At 41.9% G+C, this 27,282-nt stretch overlaps 2 protein-coding genes across 4 annotated transcripts in view; one reads left to right on the top strand and one right to left on the bottom strand.

Moving 5' to 3' along the window:
- Window positions 1-14,447, bottom strand: part of dennd1b (DENN/MADD domain containing 1B) — a 105,068-nt gene extending 90,621 nt beyond the window's left edge. For 2 of the 3 annotated variants that reach the window (XM_051377385.1, XM_051377387.1), the window contains exons 1-2: window positions 14,130-14,446; window positions 13,413-13,477 (exon numbers count right to left, since the gene is read on the bottom strand). In XM_051377385.1, the coding sequence (XP_051233345.1) occupies window positions 13,413-13,477; window positions 14,130-14,146 (82 nt within the window). In that variant the 5' untranslated portion in view covers window positions 14,147-14,446. Of the gene's footprint in view, window positions 1-13,412; window positions 13,478-14,129 lie in introns of all 3 variants that reach the window. The other variant, XM_051377386.1, reaches the window with a different exon arrangement.
- Window positions 14,448-19,092: 4,645 nt separating this feature from the next.
- cunh1orf53 (chromosome unknown C1orf53 homolog) lies at window positions 19,093-25,364 on the top strand. The gene is made up of 3 exons (XM_051376819.1): window positions 19,093-19,540; window positions 21,480-21,581; window positions 23,474-25,364. The coding sequence occupies exons 1-3, from the start codon at window positions 19,292-19,294 to the stop codon at window positions 23,543-23,545; spliced, it is 423 nt and encodes a 140-aa protein (XP_051232779.1). The 5' UTR covers window positions 19,093-19,291; the 3' UTR covers window positions 23,546-25,364.
- The last annotated feature ends 1,918 nt before the right edge of the window (window positions 25,365-27,282 follow it).

The raw sequence follows: 27,282 nt of genomic DNA, 5'->3' as shown, positions 1-27,282 counted from the left end.
GGCCGATTGCAGAAATAGAGGGAGAAAATCCCATCAGGCAGTGGAGTGAAAGTTAACTAAGGTAACCTGCTGTGAACCTGATGAAGATGTCAAGCCAACATATGGCAAAAAATGTCTATTGTCAGAACAAGGAGCTTTCTTCCCTCAGAGGGAGGGTATGGTGGAGGAGGAGGAGGAGACGAGGGGTGGCTAAAGAAGACTAGGGGGGTTGCACAACCTAAAGGAAGGAATAACTGTGGTGGTCATCGTTTTACTTCTGGATCAGTAGCCTTATTCTGGCCGGGAGGAGGCCCAACCCCTACACTCACAATTAAAGGAGTAAGCAGATTAACTGGCATCTTTCAAAAGCCAGGAGAAAGAAAAACACACTCACAGACGTTTAAAACATTTTTTTCCCCCTTTTGCCTATCAAGTATCAGACTGCACACTGCAAATGGCATTACATTTCATGCTGATTTAGTGAGCAGAGGTTTTCAGCAAAGAGAAACTTCTTAAACGATGATATGGTCCTTAAGTTTACTAGTACTGATTGGTCACACTATGTTGTTACACATGGGGACTGGGGACTGGGGACTGGGGACTGATGGAAAGAGCGGAATCCCGAGGTTATTAAAAAACCTACCTGGATTCAATTAGAATAGATTTGTTTGATATGAAATTGTAATCTAGAACTAAACTGTACTAAACTAAACTCCAAAATATATTATTTTTGCAAAAGGCACTAGCAAAGCATAAGCACATTGGTCTAGAAATGGGTTTATATTTGCAAAGGAGAGATGCATTTTAATTCCAATGCTTGAAAATTTCAATAACACAAAAAGAAAACAACCTCTAAGGTAGAGAGCCTGCTTTACCAGCCAAAAACGTCAACTGGCAGGCTTCACATGTAAGAGATGCCGGCCTGAGGGATTTCTAAGCCGTTTCTACAGCTTCATCTGAGAAAGATAAACAACAGCCTCAGCCACTGGAAGAAGAAGAAAGAAAGATCTGCATGGAGATTATGTGACCCTATTAATGCCACATTAGTTGTTTCGTCTTCCCAGAAAAATGCTTCAGTGGGATGGGTTGAGAGAGAGAGAGAGAGAGAGAAAGAGGGGAGAGAGAGAGAGAGAGACAGAAAGAGAGAAGTGAAAGCGATACTGTCTCCAGGCTAGTTGGGATGCAACCCAATTTCACAGCTTCACGAATGAGTGGCACAGCATATGGATGCAACCTTTGTGACAGCCTCTGTGTATCACCACATATCAGCGTTGATATTCCCAGTCAGATTCCATACTGGTCCAACATTATGTCAAACACCGGCTCCGCATGACTGCATTTTCAACACAACACACCGACAGCATGTTTGTTTGGGGGGGGGGTGTTAGCCTCCTAAGCTAAGAAAAACAAACCAGTATCTCCCTAGACAGACTACTCTCTTTCTACACTGTATGATGCTGCTTCAGAATAATAAAATCAAGTTCTTACATTAAAGCAGTAACATGCCCTAAAATCTGACGCATAACCGGAAATCTTAAATCGGAGATATGACCCCGATATTTATTTCCAAAGAGATGGGTGGGAAAGGAAGGTAGAATTTTCCTTGCAACGGGACAAGTTAATGGTGATTAATCTGTCTGTTTTTGGTTTTTTGTCTGGTCGGCTTAAAAACCAACATTTCTCACATTATCACATACTTCTCTCCATATGGTCCAACCATCTGCCAAAAACACAACATCTATATAACCACACCAAATCACTAACTCCATTATTAAGCTAACGATTATAAGGAGACATTAATGTAACCTGTACCAAGAATGTATCTTACTTTAAAAAGTAAGTTAGTTAAAAAAAATGGCACAAACTACATGTTGTTTTTTGTGACGTACAACTTATAAAGCTTAAGAACGCTGGCGATCAGGTCATTGTCACTCAATTACACATGCTTAGGGGAGAGTTCCTTTTCTCGTCTTTGAGGTGGTGGTTGCAGCATCAGAGAAAACACAGTGTAGCACAGCAGCTCCTTGAGGTGGGGAGAGGATCGATCTCAGTTAATGTCACATGGCACAGCACCCAGAGGCAGCTGCGTGGTGCTGATGACAGTGTAAAGCCTTGCCTTTGGCGGCTACATGCTTGGTACTGCCGAGCTGTGATTTGAAGTTCACATGCAAAGGCTGACAGACAGACAGCTCTCAGTCAGGCAGTCAGACAGTCAGTCAGCCAATGTTTCCACAGGGATGACAATACATGTGTATCTGTTAAAAGCGTACAATAGTGCCTAATCTTAAACACATTCACAGGGGTCTGAATGCTCTGCAGGACTGAGAATGAAACACTGACAGAAAAATACTGGGCAAACCACTGAAACATAAACATACACACACACACACACACTTCCCCAAAATGTAACTGTGGAGGATTTAAGGTTTTGGAGAACCATAACTTCAAAAGGAGGTTGTCTGGATTGGCCTTTTGGAGAGAAAAAAATTGCCTATTGCAGTCCAGGAAAGTCCTTTGTAAAACACCTTCCCAGTTTTATCTTTAAAAAGAAGTCAGGGTTAGAAATTGACCAAAATCTATACAACATTTTCACTGCATACTAAGAACAAGGTGAAACAACCTTTCTGCAATTGCGGATTAAAGCTAACACGGTGGACAAACCATGTCAATAAGTAAATATTCTTGATTGAAGTTGTCAGTCTTGACAATTGATGAGAAGAAAGCCATTGAAGTTTGCATCACTAGTACTCACAATGCATTCTCACTTGGCTTCATCAGCATGCATTCTCTGATTCGCACAGCAATTGGAAAAGTGGGCTTAGTCACCAAGTGATTCAGCAGACAGGACTAGACTAAGACATGTCAACAAGACTACACCCACTTTCAACACACACCAACCAGTGTTTCATGTGGGTTAATACACACACACTCAACCCACATTGGACTCATTAATATCAGACTGTTGTCACAGCTTTATTTCGCTGTCATCCACATTCACACAGGACCCGGATCTACTGGAGTTCCATAGCAAATACACACTGCTAAACCAGTAAATTACAGTAGACCTAATTAGAGCAATTGATATTGTATACAGTGAAAACTGCCCACTATAATCGTCAAATTGTTTGTTTAACACAAACAACAGCCTAGAAAAAAGCACAATAGTTAGTCAGTTTACAATGAAGAGATTGAAGAGAAAAGCAGCAAATCTGGAGCTGGAGCCAGAGAATCTAATAACTGATCAATGAATCAAGAACCATTTTTTGGTCAAATAATAGTTCCACACTAGACCTAATATAAACTGTATATTTGTCACTGTTGTTTGTGGAGTTGTTGAAATTCAGTTCATTGAAAGTGGTTGTTGCTGCGTTTATCTGGAGATTCAAGTAGATTCAGAAGGGCAGACTGTATGGTTGAAAGCTATTTGTTGACACCAATATCTAAAGTTGAATGTAATCCTTCAGAATTTCCTTTTCTTTTCACAGAAGCACATGATTGAATGTCCTGCTGCGGAGACTATAAAGTCCCTTGAGGCAAATTTGAAATTTTAGGGCTACATAAACAAAACTGACTTGATTTGAGCGCCAGACCGGTTAAACCCTGGTCAGAAGCAGGTCCTGAGGACATTGTTTGAAAAACATCTGAAATGGGTATAAGATGTTTATACAACTCCTAGCCTCAACATAACCAGTTCCAATGGAGCAAGATAATCAGAAATTATTCCACATTCATAAAATACACTCAACAATACAAGCCAGCATAAAGAACTGGAAGGTAGATGAACTATTGTAAGGTGAGGGAAGCATACATTTGTGTGTGTAATGTGCGTGCATGCGTGTGTGTCCGTCTATATGAAAACAAAGACCTTGTGGATGAATTACATGATTTGCAATGATAAATGGTCTCAGACATACACAAAGACATCAAGATTGACCTATATTTTCTGTCTTGAAAAATAGGCCAGAACCCAAATTAAGGGCCAGTAGGGCTACGCGCATGTAAACGGCATCATCTTCACAGTAATTGCGTGGTGTTGGGCAACATAGGAGCAGCCTTGAATGGAGAGACATAGCCTAAGGGCATAGCTGTTGACATGTAAATAGTGGGGATAGAAACTGAAATGACAGCACAGACAGTAGGCTTGTACTACTAGTTCTGCTTGACTTGGGTTTGGCCTTGACCACAAAATTAAGGTCTAAAGGACAACAGTCTAGATGTCAGGATACCAGTACTCATATCATGTCAATAAGTAGGTTGATTTCCTTAATTGCCGGGGAAAATACATTTTTGTCTTTTCATCATTCATCTTTTAGATCACTTGAAATCAGTCTACATGTCAGCACCCCAGTCAGACCAGAACACAGACTGAGACTACATCCTTTGTAACAATCTCTGCCTTTATCTGCTTTGTTCTAAAAGTGGGGTTTACAGAATGCTGGAGCTCCTTCAGACTCCCCTTCAAAATAAATACTCATATATATATTATTCACTAACAATAAAATACAAATAAGACATACTTATAACAGCCAGGAAGACAAACAAAGTATGCATATAGGCACCAAGCCCGTTCTTTAAAATCAGAAACACTCACAAGGTAAAGGTATTTGTAAGGAAAATCTCAGAGAAATTGGTGTTTTGTTTAATATGGTTGGAATCCTTGATGAGAAAAAGCTTTATAAACTTTATGGCTAGCATTCCCACTTGACATGAAGAGAAGTGGGCCAATGGATGTACAAGTTTGTTTGTTTATTTTGTCCCCATTTGCTATTGTTTAGTGACAGTAACAGTGAGCCACCCCAAATCCTGTTTAAATCCTGCCTGCTCAACATGACAGTCACAAAAGTCAACATATTTTTGAGCACAGCTTTTTTTTTTTATGAAATCCAATTTGCCAGACTAGGACAGATTAACATCACCAAAGCTACATTGAAGCAGGAGCTGCACTAATCCTGTTCATTTGTGGGCTAAACTAGGCCACATTGGTATTACATGCATAAGAACCAGCCAATCATTGTTCCTTGACTCACAATAATTGGTTGTGCGTGTTTGTGCGGGCGTGCTTTTATGTGTGTTTGGTTGTACATGCGTGTGACATCTGCTGTGCTTAACATATACATGCTCCTCGTCATCCTTTGACATGATACATGTGAAGAAGAGCTTAACTTCAAGATGACACCAGCAGTTTTTGGATGGTAAATTCAGCTGGACATTATCCTAGCCTTTGCTTCATGGGTGTTATTTTTAAAAACACATAAAATTCCCACAGCTCTCTGGAGTATAACTTAAGAGTGGTCACAAGGGAATAAATTCATCACACACACACACACACACACACACACACACACACACACACACACACACACACACACACACACACACACACACACACACACACACACACACACACACACACACACACACACACACACACACACACACACACACACACACACACACACACACAATGCTGTGAGGCTGCTGTGTGTGGGTGATGTGATGAAACTCTTCTGCATTCATCAAAATCATCTCATTTTAAATCATTGATCAGTCCCTACTTTTCCCCATTTTTTCGCCGTGGAAAGGGGAAGTCTAAAAATAGCCTGTAAGCGTCAGTGCCTAGAAGTCTTTCCATGTTCTCCCAGTCTGGCAGCATTAGTGAATTCAGATGAGCCTCCTGCAGCTCTTGCTGCTTCTGTGTTTTTTTCTCATGTACAGGCACATACATCCGTGCAGCCGTGCACACGCATTCACATATATGCACAACACACACTATACACACTATACACTTAAACATGTACCTGCTATCACACACACAGTTTGCCCCTGGAGTTTCAATACTGTGTCAGTGAGTGGGAAAGCTCATCCAGCAACCTCCACAGTATCTCACCTCACAGACTATCCACAACCCCTTCATTTCCCCCCCGTTCTCCCTCCCTCGTCTCATTTTGCCCCAGTTCTTCTTGCTTTGGCCAATAATACTCTGAGCTCTGAAGAAACAACAGAGAAGTCCTCTCACAGCTGTCCTGATGGTGGGGGATGTATGTGTTTGCCAAAACATGTGTAGCAAGGTCACGGGGCACTACCTGAAATGTCCCAGTGACCTGTTCCCATTCTCCCACTCTCCCACTCTCCCTGTAGGGCCCGTGTGTCCCTGTCATAACGAGTGATAATCAGAAAGGGGCGCGAGAAGCTTTGCGCCTTGTTTGCGACTGTGCACACAATGTGTGATCGCAAAGAAAAAGTTGATATGCAAGAACAGGTAGAGACAGGGGATAAGAGATGTGAGTAAAACATGGATGTGTGAAAAAAGGCAGCTGTTCCAGGACAAAGTGAATGAATGAATGAACAGGGAACAGCAATGACGGTGAGTTTTGTGTCCACACAAACAGCGCTCCCCTTCAAACCGTGCTGCCAGACAAACATTCATTTGCATTACTTTCTGCAGGCAATGTTGAATTTTCGCAGGATATCATAAAAATGCTTTGTAATATTTGTAGGTTATCATTATTGCCAGAGACATAAAGACAAAATACACAGCCTTCACCTGGGTAACAATCCAATGACATGTGTCTGCGCTGACTAAAAGCTAACTCAACCAATGCTGAAAGTTAAATATTTTTAGCTTGAGCTCCGCCATATAATCTGAAACAAAACAGGCAAGGGTGAAATGTGAAGACAACACTTGCTTCCATCTCTTTTGAATAAGAAAGGAGCTGGAACTAAACCCAGTAAGCAGCAGGCCACTACACGGTTACTGAATGGATGAGTGACTGCGAGTAGGGAGCTACAAATGACTGCAGACTCCAACAAAAGAGGAGCGCTGTAGAGCACTGAGAAAAGAAGTAACACTAGCTGGCCAACTTTGTCATCTGGATAACCGAAACGGAAATACACACCAGTCCAGCTGAGATGAAAATGTGATGAATAACACAGTATTAAAAAGAGAGAATCCACCCTGGAAACTGAATTCACATTGCTAATCAACTCTTGAACATGTAACTATTCCACAAAAGTCAACCAAATTTCAAATATATCGTCAGTGACACAGATCCAAGCTTTGGCTCTCCATGACACACTATCCTTTTCTCTCTCAGGAATATCATCCATACATACACATTAAAGATGTTTATTAGGCTACTAAAAGTTGAACTTTGGGTCAGACATGATCTTACAGTCACTCAGAGGACATAGAGTGGGAGGAGATTTCACAAAGTTCACTCACACTGTGGCCACTACCATACCAGTAGCAGGGAAGTTAAGAGACTTCCTCAATTCACTTCAGAGGAAACAGATATAAGACAACAAAGACCTGGGTGATATCTTATTCTGTGTAAAAGAGCCAATTTAGCAAAGTCATATGGGTGAGACAAAAGAGAAAGGCAGAAGGGTAGTGTGATAAACAAAATGTGAGACCCTGGGGTCCTCTCAGGAGTGTGAGTGGAGGAGTGTGGCCTCTCTAATGACCAATCAACACCCTCCTTGCTGCCATGGCATCTGTTAGTACTCCAATGGCCTCCCGTCTGAGTGTGAGCCCAACGTGAACTCAACGCGCAGCCGGAATCCAATCAGACGGCAGAACCGGCAAAGCTTGGGTCAAGGAGCATTTCTGACATTTTGCAGAATGTCAACGTTCAACCTTTTCTAAAAGTTCTACTACACAGGAGTTTTGCTCTACAATACGAAGGGTGGAAATGGGAAGGGGTGAAAGCCAAAGAGAAAAAAAAAAGGAACATCACAGTGCTGCTTGAGGGGGGCTATAGCAGAGAAGGAGGCAGATTGATAACTAACTAGCGAACAGTTGGTGACACTGCACAACCTCCGGGTTTCAGTGAAAATGTTCTTAGGATGCAGAACAAAAGTAACTTCTCATAGTTGGACAAAGTGAAGCTATAAGGCCACATGAATCAAAGGGCAAAATGTGTCTACTCTATACTTTTGCTTTCTGATTTTCCTTTACGCAGATGTGAAGGAGGAGTCCCAAAAACTAGGCAAGTGCACTTATATTTTAACAGTTAAACCTCCTGCTGCGTATTCTAATGCTTGTAAGAAGCTATCGTGACACACCGAAGCAGCCGATAAACCCGTCACTTATCTCAGACAAAAGAGACACGAGCTCAGTGCTACACAACTGACAGGCACAGGCACAAACATGAGATGGAAACAAGATAACAGCAAGTGCTTTTATCCATCCACTGAGGCTAGAGGGTGTCATATGTTGTTGTACAAATTGTAAAGAATCTACCATAAGGCATGGAAAAACAAAAAACATTAAATTCATACAATTTAGAACTCTCGATTCATCTGACCTGCATGTATGAACTGACGCACGAAGAGCATGCATAGCAAACCACACAGAGAAGAACTAGGGCCAGGTTTCAAACCCACAACCATATCTTGTGACGCATCAGTGTAAACCAAGTTGCGCTCGTTGAGTTTTTTTTCTTTTTAAACATTAAATCGTTCCCCTAATTGCAGCACGGATGTTGCTATAAAACTGATATGCTGATCTATTAAGTTTATTGCTTTGTTACTGGGAACAATCTGGCTGGAGGGAGCGGGTGAGGACAGGTAGCATCTGTCCCCACCTACTGCCTTGGCAGCGTTAGCGTCATCTGCTAGCTTTGGCAGCATCTTGGAAGCACATCAATATGGCTTTATGTAGCCAGGGCCGCTAGTAGCTAGCATGCCAGTCACGCTCTCAGGCAACACTCACTCACAGCCTGAGCATCCACAGAGCACTGAGCCAACAGAGCTAAGCGGAACTGAGCTCGGGCTGAACAGGGAGGCCAGGTCTCCGTGGACCTGCATGAGGAAAAAGGGCCAGTGTCTGTCATCTATCCACACATCCATGGTAAGAAGTGTGGGGCCAAGTCCAGATATGAACACTGCCACCATTGTAGCTGTGAGCTTTATTTTCTTGTTTTTCTCCCCAGCAACACTTCCGTTGTGGAATGCTGAGGCTCTCATGAAATCTCAATTATTGCTGTATTATAAATCAAATCTGTAAGGTGACAGACTTTTCTGTTCATACCTGTACCACTGATATTCTGTTACCACAAGTGTTTGCCAAAAGACAGGAAGAATCAAACCTACCCATGGGAGTAATAATTGGGACTTCATCCAATGGGAACAAACTCAATTTTTTTAAATCTAAATGACATGCTTTTAGTTACACACTAACAAATAGTATTCTCCTGGAACACAGTAAAACAAAAATCTGGATGACTTGAATCAGACTTGATGTTAGAGCTAAAATGTCATACATCAATAGCAGCAAAGCCCTTGTCATTCAGAGTAGCTGAATGGCCCCGTTGGCTGAACATCACAGATCTCCAGGAATCTTATGAGAACTTCCTAACAGCAACGTCAAATCTGTACAGTGTGAGCACTGCACAACGAAGTACAAATACCGTTTATTTTACAGGAATTGATTTCATTTATTACAGGAACAGGTGACAGAATGTGCTGAATAGGCAACTGCATCTTTGAGCAACTTCCTTAAAAAGTTCCCTGTAGAGTTTTCTTATGAACTAAAGTTACATTTAGATTCACTGTTACTCATCAAAACACATAGTATGTATCCTTCAGGTCTAACAAACTTGTTGAATGCATTACCTTCCTCGTAAAACATATGCCTAATTTTTAAGTTTGGCTTTAAATTTGCAAAGCCAAAACTTAAAATTCCATAATTGTTTACATTTATGTTTATGAGCTTGCAGTCTTTGCAGGGCCTTTGCAACATATCTCAGCCATGTTATCGCAGCCTGTTGATCAGTGGAATAACGCCATTGAGAGGACTGTGTATTGCATTGAGATAAACAAAACCACTCATAGATAAACAGCTCTGTGGCACCCCAGTAGCTCTCCTAGTAAAGCATGCACACCTAGTACTAAGGCTGAGTCCTTACTGCTTAAAATAAGAGTAATGATATCACTCCTGCTGCACAACTAGCGTAATGTTCTGGAGGACAAATATTACACTATTTGAAGGGCACTTAAACAAGGCAAATAGGCAAATACCTGTATAAAACAGAAATTTTTAAATTTTTTAAATATGTGCATATCTACATAGCCAGAGAAGGGTTGTATGCTGCTTTGTGTAACTCAACTTGCAAAAAATATTTAAAAAGGGAAAGTAAAAAGGAGGAAGGAAGCCACAGTGATCTGGTGAGACAAAAAGCTGCAGGTGTTTACTTCAGTTTAGGTCAAGCAACACCTTTTGCCATGCAGTTCCTGTTCGTCTAATAATGGCTTTATCGCTGCTGCAGATGACGGTTCCTAATGGCCCACACGGTGCAGTTATTCCAGATTATTTCCTCCACAGATGAAACCAACTTCCTGCACTAATTTTGCTCCTTCTCAAAATCATATATTTTTTAGCGAGAATCTTCACAGTCCTTAATTACTTACTTTATTAACATTAGTATTAACGACCTGTGTGTACAGGCTTAAGAGAGCCAAACATATAGAGAAATAACAAGTTGTGGACAGTTATGTTAAAATGTTAACTTTATAATGAGTGAGCAATCTATTTTGAGACCACTGGTTTAAAAAGGTCATCATGAAACAACTTAATAAAAATTAAAAAAAACAGGCGTATTGCAGGCCTGTCTGCAAACATGTGGGTGTTGTCTGCACATATTGTGTTGACTACAGAAGGTGTGAAACCCAGTTAACACAGGAAGTTGGGGGATAGGTGTGCTGACCATCTATAGAGGGCCATGCTATTTCTGTCTGACTACATTAAAAGGTTTCTCTACATGATGAGTGACTATTAACAAAGGGAACTACCCTCTACACTACAATGGTATCATGTCATGCTGTCTGCTGCTGGATCTAGTTTCAGACCTGCAGGACCAGGATGTGGTGAGGATGGCAAAACAGCAGTGCGGCATCAGCAAAACCCTGCACACACCAAGCTTTCCAGTCACTCAAAGAGGACACCCTTTCAGTCACTTTAAAGCCTGGTATTGCAAACTAGATTGCTGATGGAGGGTGTACACAACAACTGAAGCGCAGCCAAAATCAATCTAAAATTAAACTTGTATTCCCTAAACTGTGAGGAGGAGATATGAGAAATATGAGCAAGCCGAAACCTTCCACCACTTATCCAAATCCTCAAATGTTCTACACCATGTTGCTATGACAATTTAATTATAGTCTATCATGGTTGCACTATTGTTTGTTTGCCTCTGTGAGGCAGTGGGAAGATAATGTGTGAATGTGAAGTGGTGCTTTTTGGCCAAGTACCTAATGTTTGGCTGTAGGAGAAACAGCTCTAGTGGTGAGTGACTGTGGAGGTTTCATAGCTGGCCAAAACTGTTCTGTTATGACTCATAGCATTAACCCTTTCAGCGCATAATAAAAGAAAGCACCATATAATTGAGACAAATGCATAGACTGTGATAAGACAGATCAAATTCGAGGTGTTAACACATGTATACATATATAATACATGCATACAATAGATCCATTCAGGCCTAATACAATGATAACAGCCCATTCAGCACAGTTTTAGCATTTCATTTCAGACAGACAGCAACTGAAGCCAAGTCAAAGAAAAGGAAATTGATCAGATTCAGAGAGAAGTGATTCATTCCTCATATGGTTATCTGAAACACCTCCTTTAAAAAACAATCCACCACAACTGTAAGTACACATCTACAGTATAACAACATCCTCAACAGGGACATTCTTATATCCAATCGGCACAGGGCGGAGAGAGCACTTCAGTCAAATGACTGAGCAGAATGTGTATGTTCCACTTGACCTGAGGGGTGTGCAAACATTTCTCTGTAGCTGTGCTCCAGGGAGCAGGAGTCCGGATATGAGTCTGACCCTGGATCATACGTGGGGGAAGTCAGTTATTACAGTGCAGGCTGGTGGTTTATGAGTTTGGTTTAAAATCCAATATCAGAACTACATCCAAGGACAACTTTCAGTCTACTCTGGTCAGCTCAGCAGCTGCACAAGTGAACCGTCCACATAACACCTCTTTAACGTCAAAACTGAGTGGGCAAAATAAGACAGCTGGTGTAATGTGCAGTGAAAATGTTTTTACATGATATTTGACTTACGGGTGACACTGGATATTGATGTGAAATATAGATTACTTTATTTCCCATATTCATAAAAAGGTAGAATATGGTGTTGTTCTTCATTGGCCACAGACATTTCCTGGGCTAGTGTGAACACTTTTTGTCCTGGCCACCACTGCTGGAATGTTTGACCACTGCAAACAGCAGAAAGAGCTAATGCAGCTTGCTGACCCAAGCGTGCTCTTTCTAAAACAATCTTTGTGGGGTCACAGTTACAAGAGAAATGCACGCACTGGTTAACCTGTGGTCAGGCTTAATAAAGGAATAGCACAGACTGTAAAATCAGTAAAATTAAGACAATAAACAAAGATAATAATAAAGCTCTAAGCAGCTATAATCTCAGCTGAACTCTGCTGACCTTCTCAAGTCCTTGGGATCTCAACAGAGCACACATAATGACCCCACAGACATAATGATTGCTCTCTTTGTGAAAGACTGATCTCAGTCATGCAGTGTAGTTCTGTGACGCTCACTGTCCAAGCTGTGCATTTGGTAAACACCGCTGCCAACGTTACATGACATCTTGGCTGTGCAGCCTTACAATTACTGTAATTACACTACAAACAATAATTTTTACAAACACATGGCATACAAAAAGAGACAACTCTGAAACACACCTACAAATCTTTACACGGATGCACACTGGGGCCACAGCTAACAGTTATTTTTTATTGTCAGATATCCTGTCACCTATTATTTTCATTAACCAATGAATTGTTTGATGTATAAACATTTTTTAAAACTGTACAATGAGGTACCTCAGGATTTCTCAGAGCATAGGGTGACATCTTCGCATGTCATGTTTCGCTTACCCAACAGCCCAAACCAAAAGATATAAAAAGGAAAAGAGATATGAAACCAAGATATGAAACTCCAAAAACTTGAGCCGCCGATACCAGGATTGTTTGATAAATGACTTCAATTAATGACTGAATAACCGATTATTAGAATTGCTGATTTTACGCCAACCTACTAGTCATTTCAGCATTGATAAATGTAACAACCATTTAAAAAGAATATTGTCTGTTTTCATTATTAATTAATCGGCTGCGTACTCTCTCAATTCATCTTTTGGTCTATAAAATATCAGGAAAATAGTAAGAAATGCCCATCATGCTTTCCTAGAGCCCAAGCTGACAAACATTTGCAATGACACAAAGACAGAATCAGTTAATGTAGGGCAAGTTTGTCTGTTTGTGACTTAATGGTTATAAAAATAATCAACTAAATGTATGCATGCCATTGAAAGGTTCATAAGAGGTTTTGTTTTACTCGTCTACACCAGGCAGACTACATCATTCGCACATTATTAGTGGAAATAATGCCACCACCTACCCTCATTTTCAGATGTTGGACATGCCACCTGTAGAACCAGATCAAATGTTCTTTCTGGATTCTCCCTGAAAAGAACAAAACATTGTTTACTCTTGTGTGTGTGTGTGTGCAGGGGGGAAATATGGCACAGCTGTTATTACACACACACAAACATGGGCAACAAGTGTGTATTCCGCATTAAGCACACATAAAAACTATTGAATTCCATCACATGTACTTTAATATAATAATCCTAATCATACATTGAACCTGCCCTACTTGAGTCACACTGTCAAACAGCCAACACTGTCAACAACAACATGTCACCCGGAGCTGAATGTGCTTTATATGAGAAGTTTTTCCCCCCAATCTCTGACAGTGTATCCGGACAAACTCGGCTGTCCACATGTAACCTATTTAAAGCTTGGCTAGCGGAGCAGCTAATTGGTGGTCAGCTAGCAGACAGGGCAACAGACTGACCCAAATGCTGTCGAGCCAGCTGGCTGTTAAATCCACTGCTGGGAGAGAGAGAGAGAGAGAGAGAGAGAGAGAGATAGCTCAAATTACGCTCAAACATTCCTTCGTGCTGCACATTTCCTCCAGCTCCCCGTAGTTTTAACGTTTAACGTTAACGGTGCCTCAACCGACACATTAGCCGTTAGCCTCGACGGACGCTACCGTGGTGGAGCAAACACACACGTTAACAAAAAAAAAACAGATAAACTCAGGAGGTCTTACTTTATTCTGCTGTCCATGGTTTTAGCTACAACATCGCGACAACTCCGTGCTGTCGGCTGGGCTCTGCTCTGCCGTCCGAGGATATTCTCCCCCCCCAACAACAACCTCCGTCCTTCCTCCGTCACTTCTTCTTCTTCTATCTGATCTGACACCGGTCGAAAAGCTGCCGCGACCACATGCTTGGAGGGTTTTGGGATGGTGTAGTAGTTCGTCCCTTCTGTCGTTAATGAAGCCTTTGGATCAACCAGCTCTCTCCCCCCCCTTCTTCTTCTCCTCCTCCTCCTCTAGTTCAGCACCACGGCGCTTTATTTCCCACAACAAACCCCACTCCAGGAAGTGCTGTCAAAAGATTTGGTGACGTCAACGCGTCAAGAACGCGCACCTTGCTCGCTGCTTCTGCGTCTCTGCGTCTCTGCCTGCGAGCGTCTTCTCTTCCACTTTAGATGACTAACCAGCGTGATACACACACACACACACTTACTTACACACACACACACACTGCAGACCTCAGCCGTGTGATTCATGCTTTTGTGATGAAAAACCCGTGTTTCCCCTATGAGGTTGCGTTATTAGTTCAATAATTGTGGCAGCGGTAGCCTTCAGCAGTGGCTCCCCAATGTGGGATCCTGGAACAATCAGGGGGTCCTTTGTGAGGGCTTCCAAAATTAAATGGTAACCTACTTTAAACCAGTCCTGAAAGAGGGGGGGGGGGGCTTAAGCTTGCCGGCTTAACATTAAATAACACGACATAAAATCACCTTATAAAGTTGCTATGGTGAACATGATGGTAAACAGTTGCCTGTTTTTGCATCCAGAACATACAGATTAACATTTTTGGGCTATTGCAAAGGCACCACAGTTAAATACCAGTGCCTTTCAGTGGGATTGGCATGCACTGAGTTTTGATCATGCCCAAACATGACACCTTTTGACACAGAGGATAATGTGGATGAGTGACATGCTGCGTTTTATGAGTGTGATACTTAAATACATACTTACACATACTTAAAATTGGGTATTTTGCCAGTGCAAATTATTACTGCATCAGAACATTTATTTAAGTTTATAAAAAAAACTTTCAATTAATTGTCTGATACAATTTCTCCGATATTGAAGTGTATTTTGTAGGCCTTAGATTGACCAAGAGCCATTTCATTTTGATGGCACATTTCTTAATGTAGACCACCGATCATACCTGCTATAGTTACATATGACTTATTGCTGGATTCGACACAGTCAGACCTTTCTAGCAAGCCCTGGTTGGTGTTTGTGGAACAATCTCAGCCAGAGCTACCTTAAAGTGAATTAATACATATATCATAGATCCTAATTCCATATTTACTTCTGTGTTTGTTGTACTGTATTTTCTTAAATGCATCAAGATATTCATATTCTGTTTATTTTCAGACATGTAGAGGAACCCTCTGCCCACTTCCACACCAAATCTGGAATCAGCTTGAGTTCAGGTGTATCATCTCCCATTGGGCATGGCTTTATTTTGCACTTATTTTTTTTATGGGGTGTGTCACAATATCTGTTAGTTAAACCACCTTTGCAGTAAAATATTGTTATACAAGAATCCCTTTCATATATGGGAGACCTTGGAGAATTTAGATAGCGTTGTTGGGCTTTTTTTCTATATATATATCTATATTTCTATATTTCTATCTTCCCTCTAGCCTGTTCCTTTGCAGTCATGTTTCTGGACAGCTGACAAATGTAAGCTCAATATTCACTTACTTTTTAGCCCTCTGTTGATCTCCACAAACTTGTATGGGTAATATCTGACTCTTCACCAGCTTTTCACCAGTTAGTTGCTATCTGCATCTGTCTGCTGTTTGTCGCTGGGCAGGTAGTGTTTATCAGCTGCCTGCTGCATCTGTGAACAAAGCTGATGACAGAGGTAAGAGAACCAAAACAGTAGTTTTAGGTCATTAAAACCATGAGAAGAGCTGAACAGAGCAAAAACTGTCTATAGACCTAGAACTACAGAGTTGGGTAATAATTCTCACCTCTCACACAAAACATAGGCCTAGTTACTTGATCCACTGTTAGTATAAAAATATTGATTAGAACGCTCACAGGTATTTTCTTCCACATGACTGAGTACATGAGTGAAAACATTTGTAACCTGATGTAAGTCTGGGCACCCGGTTAGCTCAGTCGGTAGAGCTGGTGACCCGTGTACCAAGGCTGAGTCCTTGCTGCAGCAGCCCAGGGTTCAAATCCAACCTGCAGCCCCTTGCTGCATGTCCCCCCCCCCCCACCTGCCCCCAGCTGTCACCATCATAAAGACAATAAAAGCCCCCCCAAAAAATAAAAATATGTAACATACACCAATGTCCTCTGTCCCCAGACACCCAGGCTTGAACTCCCATTTAATATTGTGTTGTCCTGTGTAATGTTGGCAGTTGTGTGCTATGTGCACTTGCACATAGAGCAGTTTTTGGGTTTGTGGGGGTCAATAGGAGCCCAACGACAAATAGCTTTTTTGGCCTTAACAGGTTAAGCCAGTCATTACTCAGCTTCTCAAACGTGGGTCACTCATTTAAAAAACAAGCATAGGCTTTTGACCAGAGAGGTGGTTAAAAACAGATATTGATATAAATGCTGTCATATTTCTTAACCAGCATCAAGTCGCACTTGAGCAAGGCACTTCAACTCCAATTGGGTCGAGAAGTGAGCATCTGAGAAGAAGGTTGTCAGCTTAAACTGTGAAAGTGAAGCAGCACTTACCCCTCATTGATTACCACTACTGAAGTGCCTTTGAGCAAGATCCCAACTACTTTAGTGGAGCTGCTCAGCTCAACAGATCAGACTTTGGTGGACAGTAGAAGACTGGCACTATTGCTTGACTTATACTCTGCATAATTATAGTGTGTCATATATAAATGCTACTTACTATAAGCATGTTAGACGACAGTCCGTGCATTAAATAAATGCTGAAATTGCAATAACCCCGTTGCATAAGCTTTTAGATTATGAAAAACATTGTGTCATATACACCAACCATGTATAGAATGAGCACACTGCATCTGACTTCTAAAATCTGCTTCAGCACTCTACATTAAATACATTGCTCATGAATCAGCTGAGTCATCGGCCTCTAAAAGTGGAAATCCACCCTAATATTATTTCTATACATTTGTACTTCAAACGAGACAGCTCCTTGTTTCATGAGTACAGCTGTAAATCATTAAGTCCAAACTTAGGAGATATATCTTAACCAGAGATCCACAGTCTGTAACAAATTATCAGTGGACCAGGTCCCTAAAGTGACACCTGATGACAGAATAATTTTATATCTCTTTATCTCCTTTTAAAGATAAATATTTATATATTCAGTGCAATGTAAATTCTGTTTTAGGGTGGACTTTCCTTTTATTGTTTGCATGTTTAAGCAATATTTGTCCCATGGTAAATTGAAACCAATGGCTTAGATGTACTTCTCTCTCCTCTCCAGAGAGTCTGCTGGATCAGAGCCAGATTTCTTCAGGCTGACTGGAAGGTAATTAAGTGGCAGCAGACTGGGGCATGCTGTTTCAGGCATCCGTATGAAATGATAATGGCAGGGCTGCTGCCTTAACATAAAAAAAGCAATATGACACACATACACACACAAAGAGACACATGCATAAAGCTCTCATGAGTCTTGGGCACTGGAAACCAGTGAGGTTTCACATTTCTGAGAACTGTAAACTGTAAACAGTCCCAGATCATATTAATTTAAGGGAAGCTAACACGGAAAAAAGAACAATACAGTGTCCCATTGTCTTTCTGGGGCCCTATTTTGAGAATGGCTTCAAACATTTGACTTAGCTGAGGTGCACGTGATTTATCTTGCTGAATTAAAATGTCACTCACAAGAAAATATTCAGCAAGGGCTCCCTGTGTGTTTTCAGTTGGCGAGCATGCAGCCTAGCCAAGATGTAGCCAGCAGTGTAGTTAATACAAGATCTTACATTACTCCCCTGGGTCTATCTGCACTATCTTACATTTTCAGGTTTATTTTTGCAGTATGTTTGTGTGCACAGTGTTTCTCACAGTAAGCACACATATATTTTTACCAGTGATGTGTAATTTGTCTGTGGGTAAATTGACCCCACAATGTCAGTCAAAAGACACTTGTCAGGTTTCATTACCCAGAATCCTGTAGTAGACACATCATCAGAGGTGGCTTCCAGCGGTGGATAACCTTGAAAGGACTCATTAATGTCCACTCATCAACACTGCGCTGCTTTGTCCAAGTTACTATATTACTTTAATATTGTGGGAAGTTGTCTTTGTTTGCACTGCAGTGTCATTGCAGCCAAGGAGAGCAAAGCTAGGCATTTATAAGGATGGCATGTTTCACACATACTGTAATCAAATTGGATTTAACTTTATTATCCAAAAGAGGAAATGTATTTGGTTATAGGTGCATTTAGCAGCAAAAAGATAACATTACAGAAAATACATAGTAAGTAAAACAATAAACAATCCATATAATCAGAGCTAAATGTCCCGGAACTGTACATGTTATTACTACATATATGTCATATTAAAGGGTAACAGAACAATTAAAACCAACACTATCTGCATGGCTTGATAACCCATACTAGTAGGAAAAAGTGAGCTATGGTTTTCATTTTGAGTGAACTTCCCCTTTAATTAGCCTTTAACTATGGATTTTTGTCTCTATTTTTAGTTAATTGATTTTTGCTGATCAATAACTGGTGGTCTTTATTTCATTTCATCACTTTAGTACCACAGTAAAATAAAACAATTCAGTAATTATGAATCTAATATTATATTTATTTATATATATTTATTTTGGCTGTGCATTCTTCAGCAAGTTATCCTCCTATCACCAGGGCCTCCATGGTGGCTGCTGTGAAACAGCAGGGGCGCTGTCTGTGTGCGCCGGTGGATCAGCGTTACGAGGTGGTCACATGTCACCAATGTGACGAGGCAAAGCAGGAAGTACAACACATTTCTGTGCAGGCAAAACTGAGAGGAGGAGGCATAAAGTAAACATGCAACATAGACTATCTTCAATAGGAACTAATGATAGAATGAGTCGTCAGTGTGTTTTCCTGCAACTGTGTATCTGTTTGCACACACTTTGAAAGTAGCTCAACTTTCTAGACTGTTTGTAAAGCACATAGAAGTTTAACAGGAGCATGTTTCACCACCCGCGTAAAGCATTTGTCTGCAGAGTGGTTCTTCTCCATGTTCAGTTTAATAAGCGACTCGTAACGATGTCAATACCGAATCTGTCAGAAGAAAAGTCCCAGCCGCCGAGAAGCAGAAGCAGGTTACAGATCAATGCCGAGAGAAGTGACGCGGTGACAGGCAGCAACGACCAGGCTGTGGGAAAGTTCACAGAGGAAGAAATGGCCATCCACAGAGTCCACAGAGAGGCATGTGAGGTAAGATGAGTCCCTTCTAAAACTTTAAATCCACTGATTTTTGTTCAGGCATTTTGTACTGAACATTATTCAGAATGAATGCTACTTACTGAGGTTTATTATACTGCTGGATTATTAATACAGTTGATTGGCATGTAAGCAGCATTTTAATGTTGCTTACATGTTATGTTGAGCTGATATTTTATTTACTGTTACTGGGTAGTATGATATAATATAACAATTGATTATATTAAAATCTACAAAGAGCTGCTGTATAAAGTCACTGGTATCCCCAAACTGCACACTAGTACAGTAATTGATTAATGTACTGTTTATATTAGAGTACAGTTGAGCACAATTAAACAATATTAACCAAATAATACTGATGCATTCTGTCAGTAGTGGACAAAATTACCAAAGAACCGTACTGCTACAGTGAAAATGTAATTCAGGTCTTTTAACAAGCTAAATCTGTTCATTCATTTTTACAGTATTGTCTGTTAATGCATGATTTTGAGGATTTTAATACAAAACAGGATAACCATGTCAGGAATCACATGATGAGGTGTTTTTTTTAAAGACCACCTTATTTCCATTTCCATTTCTAGCCAGCGACATGCTCCTTTGAAAAAAACAAACCCAATGTTAATTCCTTAATAGTACAAATATCCGTACAAATAATACCGGACCAATAGAAATATTGTTTATTTAAGCTGATATCAATCGTAGTGTGATTATACGCCAGCTGTGGTGCATCTCCAGAGCCCATCTGTCTGTCCCCAGGGCAGGGTTCCCTGTGGGTCCTTGCCACAGTGAAATCTTACTCTAATTTCTAAAAGTGAGTAGTGCGGTGGAAGATTTTTACTTTGATACATGGTTTCACTCTTTCCATTCTTACCTCCCTGACTCTAATATTCATTATTTTCTGAATCATTTATCAAGGAGATTGTGGGTAGATTATGCATATGTGGTGCAAAAACCCTGTCGAACTGTAGCCTGAAGATATTCTGGGAAGATTTTAGTTATAATTTTACTTCGAAGCATACCTACCCAGTGCTTTATACACAGTACATGTCATATATGTAATGATGACCATTGTTTTTGTCACATCCATCACATTCACCAAACCTTACTTGCTCTTCCATCAAACAGAGCCAGTGAGCTCCGTGCTGATGACAGTAGTGAATAGGTGTCATCTGCATGCCTTTAGGCGTATCTGTTGTAAATATTGTGCTTCTGAGTGTGGATGAAATTGAGGCAAGTTGGCCGCGACCTGAGGAGAGTGCTAGGGCCTGGGTGGGAAAAGCACAATACAGAGGGGGCCCAGCTATGCCAGCTTCACTATGTGCCCCTGCAATTCCATGTGAAATGACAGGCCGTGTCACCAAAAGGCCTGGGGCCTTTTTCCCTTTGTGGCCTGTCAAAGCTCACCAACTAGTGGGCTCTCAGTTTGAAACAGACTGAGAGATGACATTTTCTAACTTCCTAAGGGATGGCAGAGGAGTTCAGTGTTTTTCACGTACAGAAGGTGTTTGTGTGTCTACACAAGATGAAGGATCAGTCAAAATACAGGAATGTTTGTGTCTAAAATATGTTTTTTAAGCATCTCACAAATCTGTGGTGAATATAAAACCTATTACAGAGCTACCAGTTGATTACTCATTGCAGATTCTCACCTACTGAATTGCACACAAAAGGACAGCACTAATTAATTAGTAACATCATAAGTGTTAGACTGTCTTACATCTGTTTCTATGCATAGAGGTCATCCTTTCCCTCTTCTCCTCGACCCAAAGCAATCTGTCTCTATGTATATGTTCATATTCAGTATTATTCAAGCATGTGCCGTTGTGTTTGAGTGTGTATATGTACTGTATATGGTTATGTATGTGGGGGTCACACACCAGCATACGCGTTTTATGTCATGCTAATTAAATAATAATATCTTCATTATGTTCAGGCAAAGAAGCAGATGTATGTCGACCCTTCCAGTGGGTACAAGGTGTTCACTGAGTATGCCCACCTTCAGAGAGGGAAATGCTGTGGCAGCGCATGCAGACATGTAAGCTCTTTGTTTTCTCTTTGTTTATCAGGTTGTGTGTTTCTCCGCGTTGCGTTTGGTTCACTCCAGGGTTTTTCTCTTCATCTGGCCTCGGCTGTGTAGTTTTGTCCTGTCAAATCATCAAGTTTTTAAAAAAAATTCTTTCAATTCTAGGCTCTGTTTCCCAATGATAACTTACCTTAGATGTTAAGATTGTGTTTTATAAAAATGTTTCGACAAATGTTCTTGAAACATGTGAAACATCACATAAAAAAACGTTTATGTGCATTGTTGTTAAAAGAAAAATTTTGTCCAATCAGTGCAGATGTTAAATGTAGTCAGTGTGTACTATATTGACTGAGAATGTACGGTGATGAAGTTGGTGTCAAGAAATAACTACAGCATATTTCAGCTTGGAGCTGGAAGGTAACAATATAGCTAAGTCTGAAAAAGAAATGGTCACCCTGCAGGAATTACTTTACTTGGCAACGCTGTGTAATTTGCACCCAGCAGCTAACGTAGCCTGCTCAGTGGCCGTGGGCGTCAGAAGCTTGCGCACAGTGCATCCTGGTACATTTAGGCACTGTCTGCACGCCTCTTTGAGCAGGAGAACTCGGCTCTCTCGGTCAATCTAGCACGCACTGACGAAGTTATTGCTTCGTTTGACTACATTTACCATCAACGCTAAACCGACATCCACATAAGATGTGGCAAATTTTCCCTTTGAGAGCGTCTGAATATCAGCTGTCCATGGTGCTGAAAGGGATGATGAAGTAACAGGACAAATTTTTTATTGTTCAGTCAACACTCTGAGCTTCCAGCCTGCTTCATTCTGTATGATACATGTAACTCTGTGGAGCTACGTTCAAAAAAGTAACCTTACTTACGATTCTAGAGGTTCCTCAGTTAAGAGCAGTATCACCTATCGATGCAGGTGTTGTCATTCAAATGAACCTTCCTGTATTAGAACCTCTGTTAACAAAGTTGTCTACCAGAGCAACACAACTAGCACAAACAAAAAATCTGCAATATGGAAGGAATCAGTGGTAGATGAAGACTTGTTGAAGGCTAAGGAAAAATAATAAGGAAAATCCCCTCGATAATAAAGTCCAGTATAGACGACCATCATTATATTATTGCTGCCTTGGCGATGACACCCTTGAGAGAAGAAGGGGGAAAACAAAATCTCTTCTCCTCTTCCTTTTCTGATATTACTGATCTAACCTACAAAGGGCCAAAATATTAATCTGTTTAGTATTTGTGTTAAGTCGGGGCTTCTTTATGAGCATGACTTGTTTTGAACCAAACACCACATTGGCTTGAAGATCAATGAAAAACAGTTTTAAATGAAACACATAGTTCACAGTTAATCCTACAGGTGTTCAGACTTTGCACGGTGCTTCTAACCTTTTACTTGCTGAAGGGAATCGATCTCTAGTTTTTATGTCTTTAGTTAAAACTGTTTTTGTAAACACTTTGTAAATGGAGGTGGATATAGACACCTGGAATGGGTTTCATGACCACATTAGCCTCGAGATACTTTGGGAAACAGGGCCCCGTTCGGCTCACTTCACTCCTGTTGTGTCCTGGCGACACTTGTTCTAGTCTGTCTAGTCCACATCCTGTCCCATCCCTCCCTGTCCTATACCATCCTGTCTTATCCATTCTTGTCTTATCTTCTGTCCCGCCGTGCCCGATCCCCGTCCCATTCTGTCTCCCCCCGTCCTGTCCTCTCTTGTGTGGTGCAGTCCTGGTTTGATTCTGCCTCATACTGTTCTCCTTTTGTTTTACGCTTTGCTCCTCTGGCGTGCTTTGCTCTGTACACATGTCTGTGTCTTGTTCTCTGTGTGACTGAAGTTCTACTCCACATGCAGCCATTTAACACCATTTAATTATTTGATTGTCTCCTCTAGTGTCCATATGGCCAAGTCAACGTGAAGGACCCCGCGATGAAGAAACAATTTAATTCTCTATTTTATGTGTAGGCCTATACTTGACTTGAGGTAAAATGGGTATGTGTGCAGAATGGAACGCCCTCACATGTTGCTTATCTTCTGCCTGTCGTTATTTGGACTACTTGAGAGTCATTTTTTAGCAGTGTACTAAATGATGAAATATGGGTAGTGTCTGTGCAATATCTACCTCCTATGAATCACAACTATGCTCGGGATTGTTTTCATTCTTATAAGACAGGCAAGTAAGAGAAAGGATTTGTTCACTAGAACCTCATGTAAAATAGTCTTTTTATCATGTTTTGGTTTTGCTGTATTTTTTGTGATATTTTTCTCGAGTGTCCAATGAAATGCCTTGAGCTTCATCTTTCGGTGCTCTTTAAGAGTATTTAATATTTTGTGGTATTCCGCTCCTCTGATGCATTTACAAGGGTTGTGGGAGTATGGAGATGAAAACTGAAAGAGCATTTTAGATCTTCGCCCTCCAGATAAAGGGCATATAAGCGAAAGTAACCGTAGATAGTCAGATGGAGTCTTGTGCTCTTTTGCTTTGCATCTCTTGTTATTTTTTCTCCCAAATGTACCACTGCATGAATATTAGCATCATTTACACTCCACAAGTGCTCGACTGAACTGTCTACCTTTGACTGAAACACTGTGTTGTTAAAAATAGGCAGGGGCCAAGGGTCAGCCCTTACACTTGGCTGCTCTGCTTTTACACCACTTGATGGAATCAGGCTGTTAACAAACATGCCATGGACATCAACAGCAGCCCTCCCCACCGGACTCGCAGCTCAGCCTCCTGGCAACACTTGGCTACAGCGCAGCTCCCTGCGGCTGCTCTCCTGAGCTGCAGCCTAATGAACTCCTGGGCCCTCTTATCCCAGCACTGCAATAGATCAGCCCATGCTTAGACGCACACATGCATAGGCAGGCTTACTCCATCAGAACACCCTGTGGCTCCTAATAGGCCAATATAGAATAAAGGTTGCACTAAACACCGCACTTTGTAGCCCACAGTAATAGTACAAGGTAAGGTCAAGCGCTCATGCAGCACTACCTGTGCGTGCAAGAGATGTTGAGGAAAGATGTGCCACTTGATTTGTGATTTGTGAGTGCATGTGGGTAGGCAGCGCGATGCCTTCAGGCGCTGGCTGTGAACCTGCCACACACACTCGCCTGTCTCCGCCTGATTGGGCAAACAGCGTCAGGATGAGAGGATGTGTCTGCCGCGGAATTCTGTTGCAGCCGCCTACTGGCGCGGCCACAATTTTCCTCGGCAGGTGGGTCCCAAAGGCAAGTGCTTAGTGATCGGAGCAAAGCCCTGTGAGCGGCTACAAGGAGATTCATGATCCCAACAGTGCTGGGGAGGACAGGTTCTCGGGGACGCGTCGTCAGGCGGGATGAGAGGCGAATTTATTTGGTGTTATTCTAAACCGAGGCAGCGAAGCGTGCGGCAGCAACATTTCTACAGCGGGACGGTGAAGGTGTCACAGTCATCAAGTACCTGGGCCCGCTTGCCTGCCGCGGCTCTGCGGGTTTTGCCTAGGGACTTGTCTGTCACATTAAAGTAGATGCATTGCCATTCAGGGCCTCGGCGGTCCCGCAGCCTGACCATGAAATAGGCCAACTTTCATGTCTGCCTCATCCCTCCACGTCTTCCCAATCCAGTGATGGCACAGTTTGAAATGTTTTTTTTTTTTTTTTTTTTTAAATCATGTTCAACCTAGCAGTTGGTGACTGAGACACAAACAGCACAGCAATCCCTTGGACAGATTTATGGAGAGATTTACTTGAAAATCGACCCCCAAACTGGTCAATCGTCATATTAAAGTGTGTTTAGGAACAGTAAGGCTTGTCTAAGTGCATTTTCTTGTGTTTGTCTTATACTTCCACAATGAGAGAGCATTTAACTAGAAGTCTGATCATCCATGTTTTTCCTGTTTCTTGTCCTGCGGATACCTAGCCTTTAATTATTTGTAGCTAATTTGATTCTATTTGACAAGTTTGTAACATTAATGTCATTACTCAGAAAATGCCTTAATCGACCATATTCATGAATTAATTCATTTTGTTGAATTTGGCTGTATTATGCAATACCAGTAGAATGATGAAAAATGAAGAAATGTTAAAACTTTTATTTCTCAATATAAGCACACACACACACACACACACACACTCACACATGGTTATATTCCCTCAGTGCAGATGTGCTCCCAGGTTACAACAGCCAACCAGACATGTGAGGTGTTTATTTCAGGCATTTTGGACTGAACATCTCTGACCTTCAGCTGGAGCATATGCTGTGCTGGAGCAGAGTGGCAGCTATATACCGTGTGCCTTTCTACAGGACGATGGCACTAGCCGCAGAGAAAGAGAGAGCTGTCCAGTTTGGAACTGTGACCAGACAGGCTCTAGTCACAACCAGTTGACAGGCCAAGCCGCCCCTCCTCCCTCAGCCCCCCCCCTCCCTCCATCTCAAACAGGCACAGCAGCCCTGCGGCCAATGGCCCCAACCACAGTCAGTTACAGTGTCTCCATCACTGTTGGCCAGACCAGCCAGGAACTGACATAGGGTTGGCGGGGAAAAAAAACAACTTGAGTGTCAGCCGTATGATGGCTGAAAGGAACATCAGTCTCAGCAATTGGCCAGCCACTGCTTTGTACATTTGTGTGTGTGGGTGCACATGTGGATACGTGCACATGTGTCTTGATATTCAAGCAGCATTTGAGCAGCCCCTACATCAACGTCTGGTCGTTCTACACAGACAATGTCAGCTCGCCTCGGGGCAGCAGCCTCCGCAGTGGGTCATATGGACAACCAGATCCCTGTGGTAGAATTAGTGATAAAAAACACACATGGCCACTGAGTGACAGTCAGCGCACCAGATTCCTTTGGACAGACAGGGCTGCAAATAGCACAGAGGAGCAGTTTCTCCCTCAGACCGCAACTGGTGGTCAGGCTCATGCCAGGCCAAGTCGTGGCCGCCAGATGAGCCCAGATAAAAGGAGAGTCAGGAGCAGTCATATGCACCTAAGTGCCCAAGGAGCACTTTGGCCTGTTTATTTCCCTCCTGGTTTTACATCAATGCAGTCATATCTGGGATTTCTAATCTACACTTGAAAGACAAGCTTTTACACTATTTAACCTCAAACTTATTTTTTATGTTCTCTTCTGTCTTCAATTAATGGTTGAAGTAAGAAGAAAGAGTGTGTTTGACAACATAACAGCCTATACAAGCATCCCCTAAACCAGTGTGTCTCCTCCGAAAAGCCTAGTTTGCCCCATAAGGTTATATAGCGATAAAGAACATCCATCTATTATGTTTCCATGTCCTTTCTAGTGTGGCCAGATATGGACTAATACGCGCACCATTCCCCAGGAGGATACTTTGTCCCTAGAGGAGATGGAGGGGGGTGGAGGGTGGAGGTGGCGGTGTGCTGTTGGAGCCGTTCTGGAGGCAGGGAGGGGAGGCAGGCAGCAGTTGGTGTGCAGAGAGCAGAGGCTCAGGCTGGCTAGTTAAGAGCTTCTCTCTCCTATCCTCCATCTGCCAGGGACCGGGGTTGTGATTTGAGCTCCAGCAGAGCAGAGCAGGGAGGAGATCGAAGGAGGGGTGGAGGGAAGTAGGGGATGGGGATGGGGTTGGAGAGGGGGTGGTGGTGAGAGGTAGTGAGGGGGGTTGCAGGGAGGGGGAGCGTTGGTTGGAAGAGACAGAAAAAGAGAAAGTGGAAGAAGCAGGGAGTTGGAGGAGGAGAGGGGAAAAAGTGAG

The sequence above is a fragment of the Dicentrarchus labrax genome, unplaced genomic scaffold (assembly GCF_905237075.1).
Source record: "Dicentrarchus labrax unplaced genomic scaffold, dlabrax2021, whole genome shotgun sequence".
In the NCBI taxonomy this organism is placed as follows: Eukaryota; Metazoa; Chordata; class Actinopteri; family Moronidae; genus Dicentrarchus; species Dicentrarchus labrax.
The sequence above is the reverse complement of the archived record's forward strand: the minus strand, read 5'-3'. Positions and strand labels throughout refer to the sequence as shown.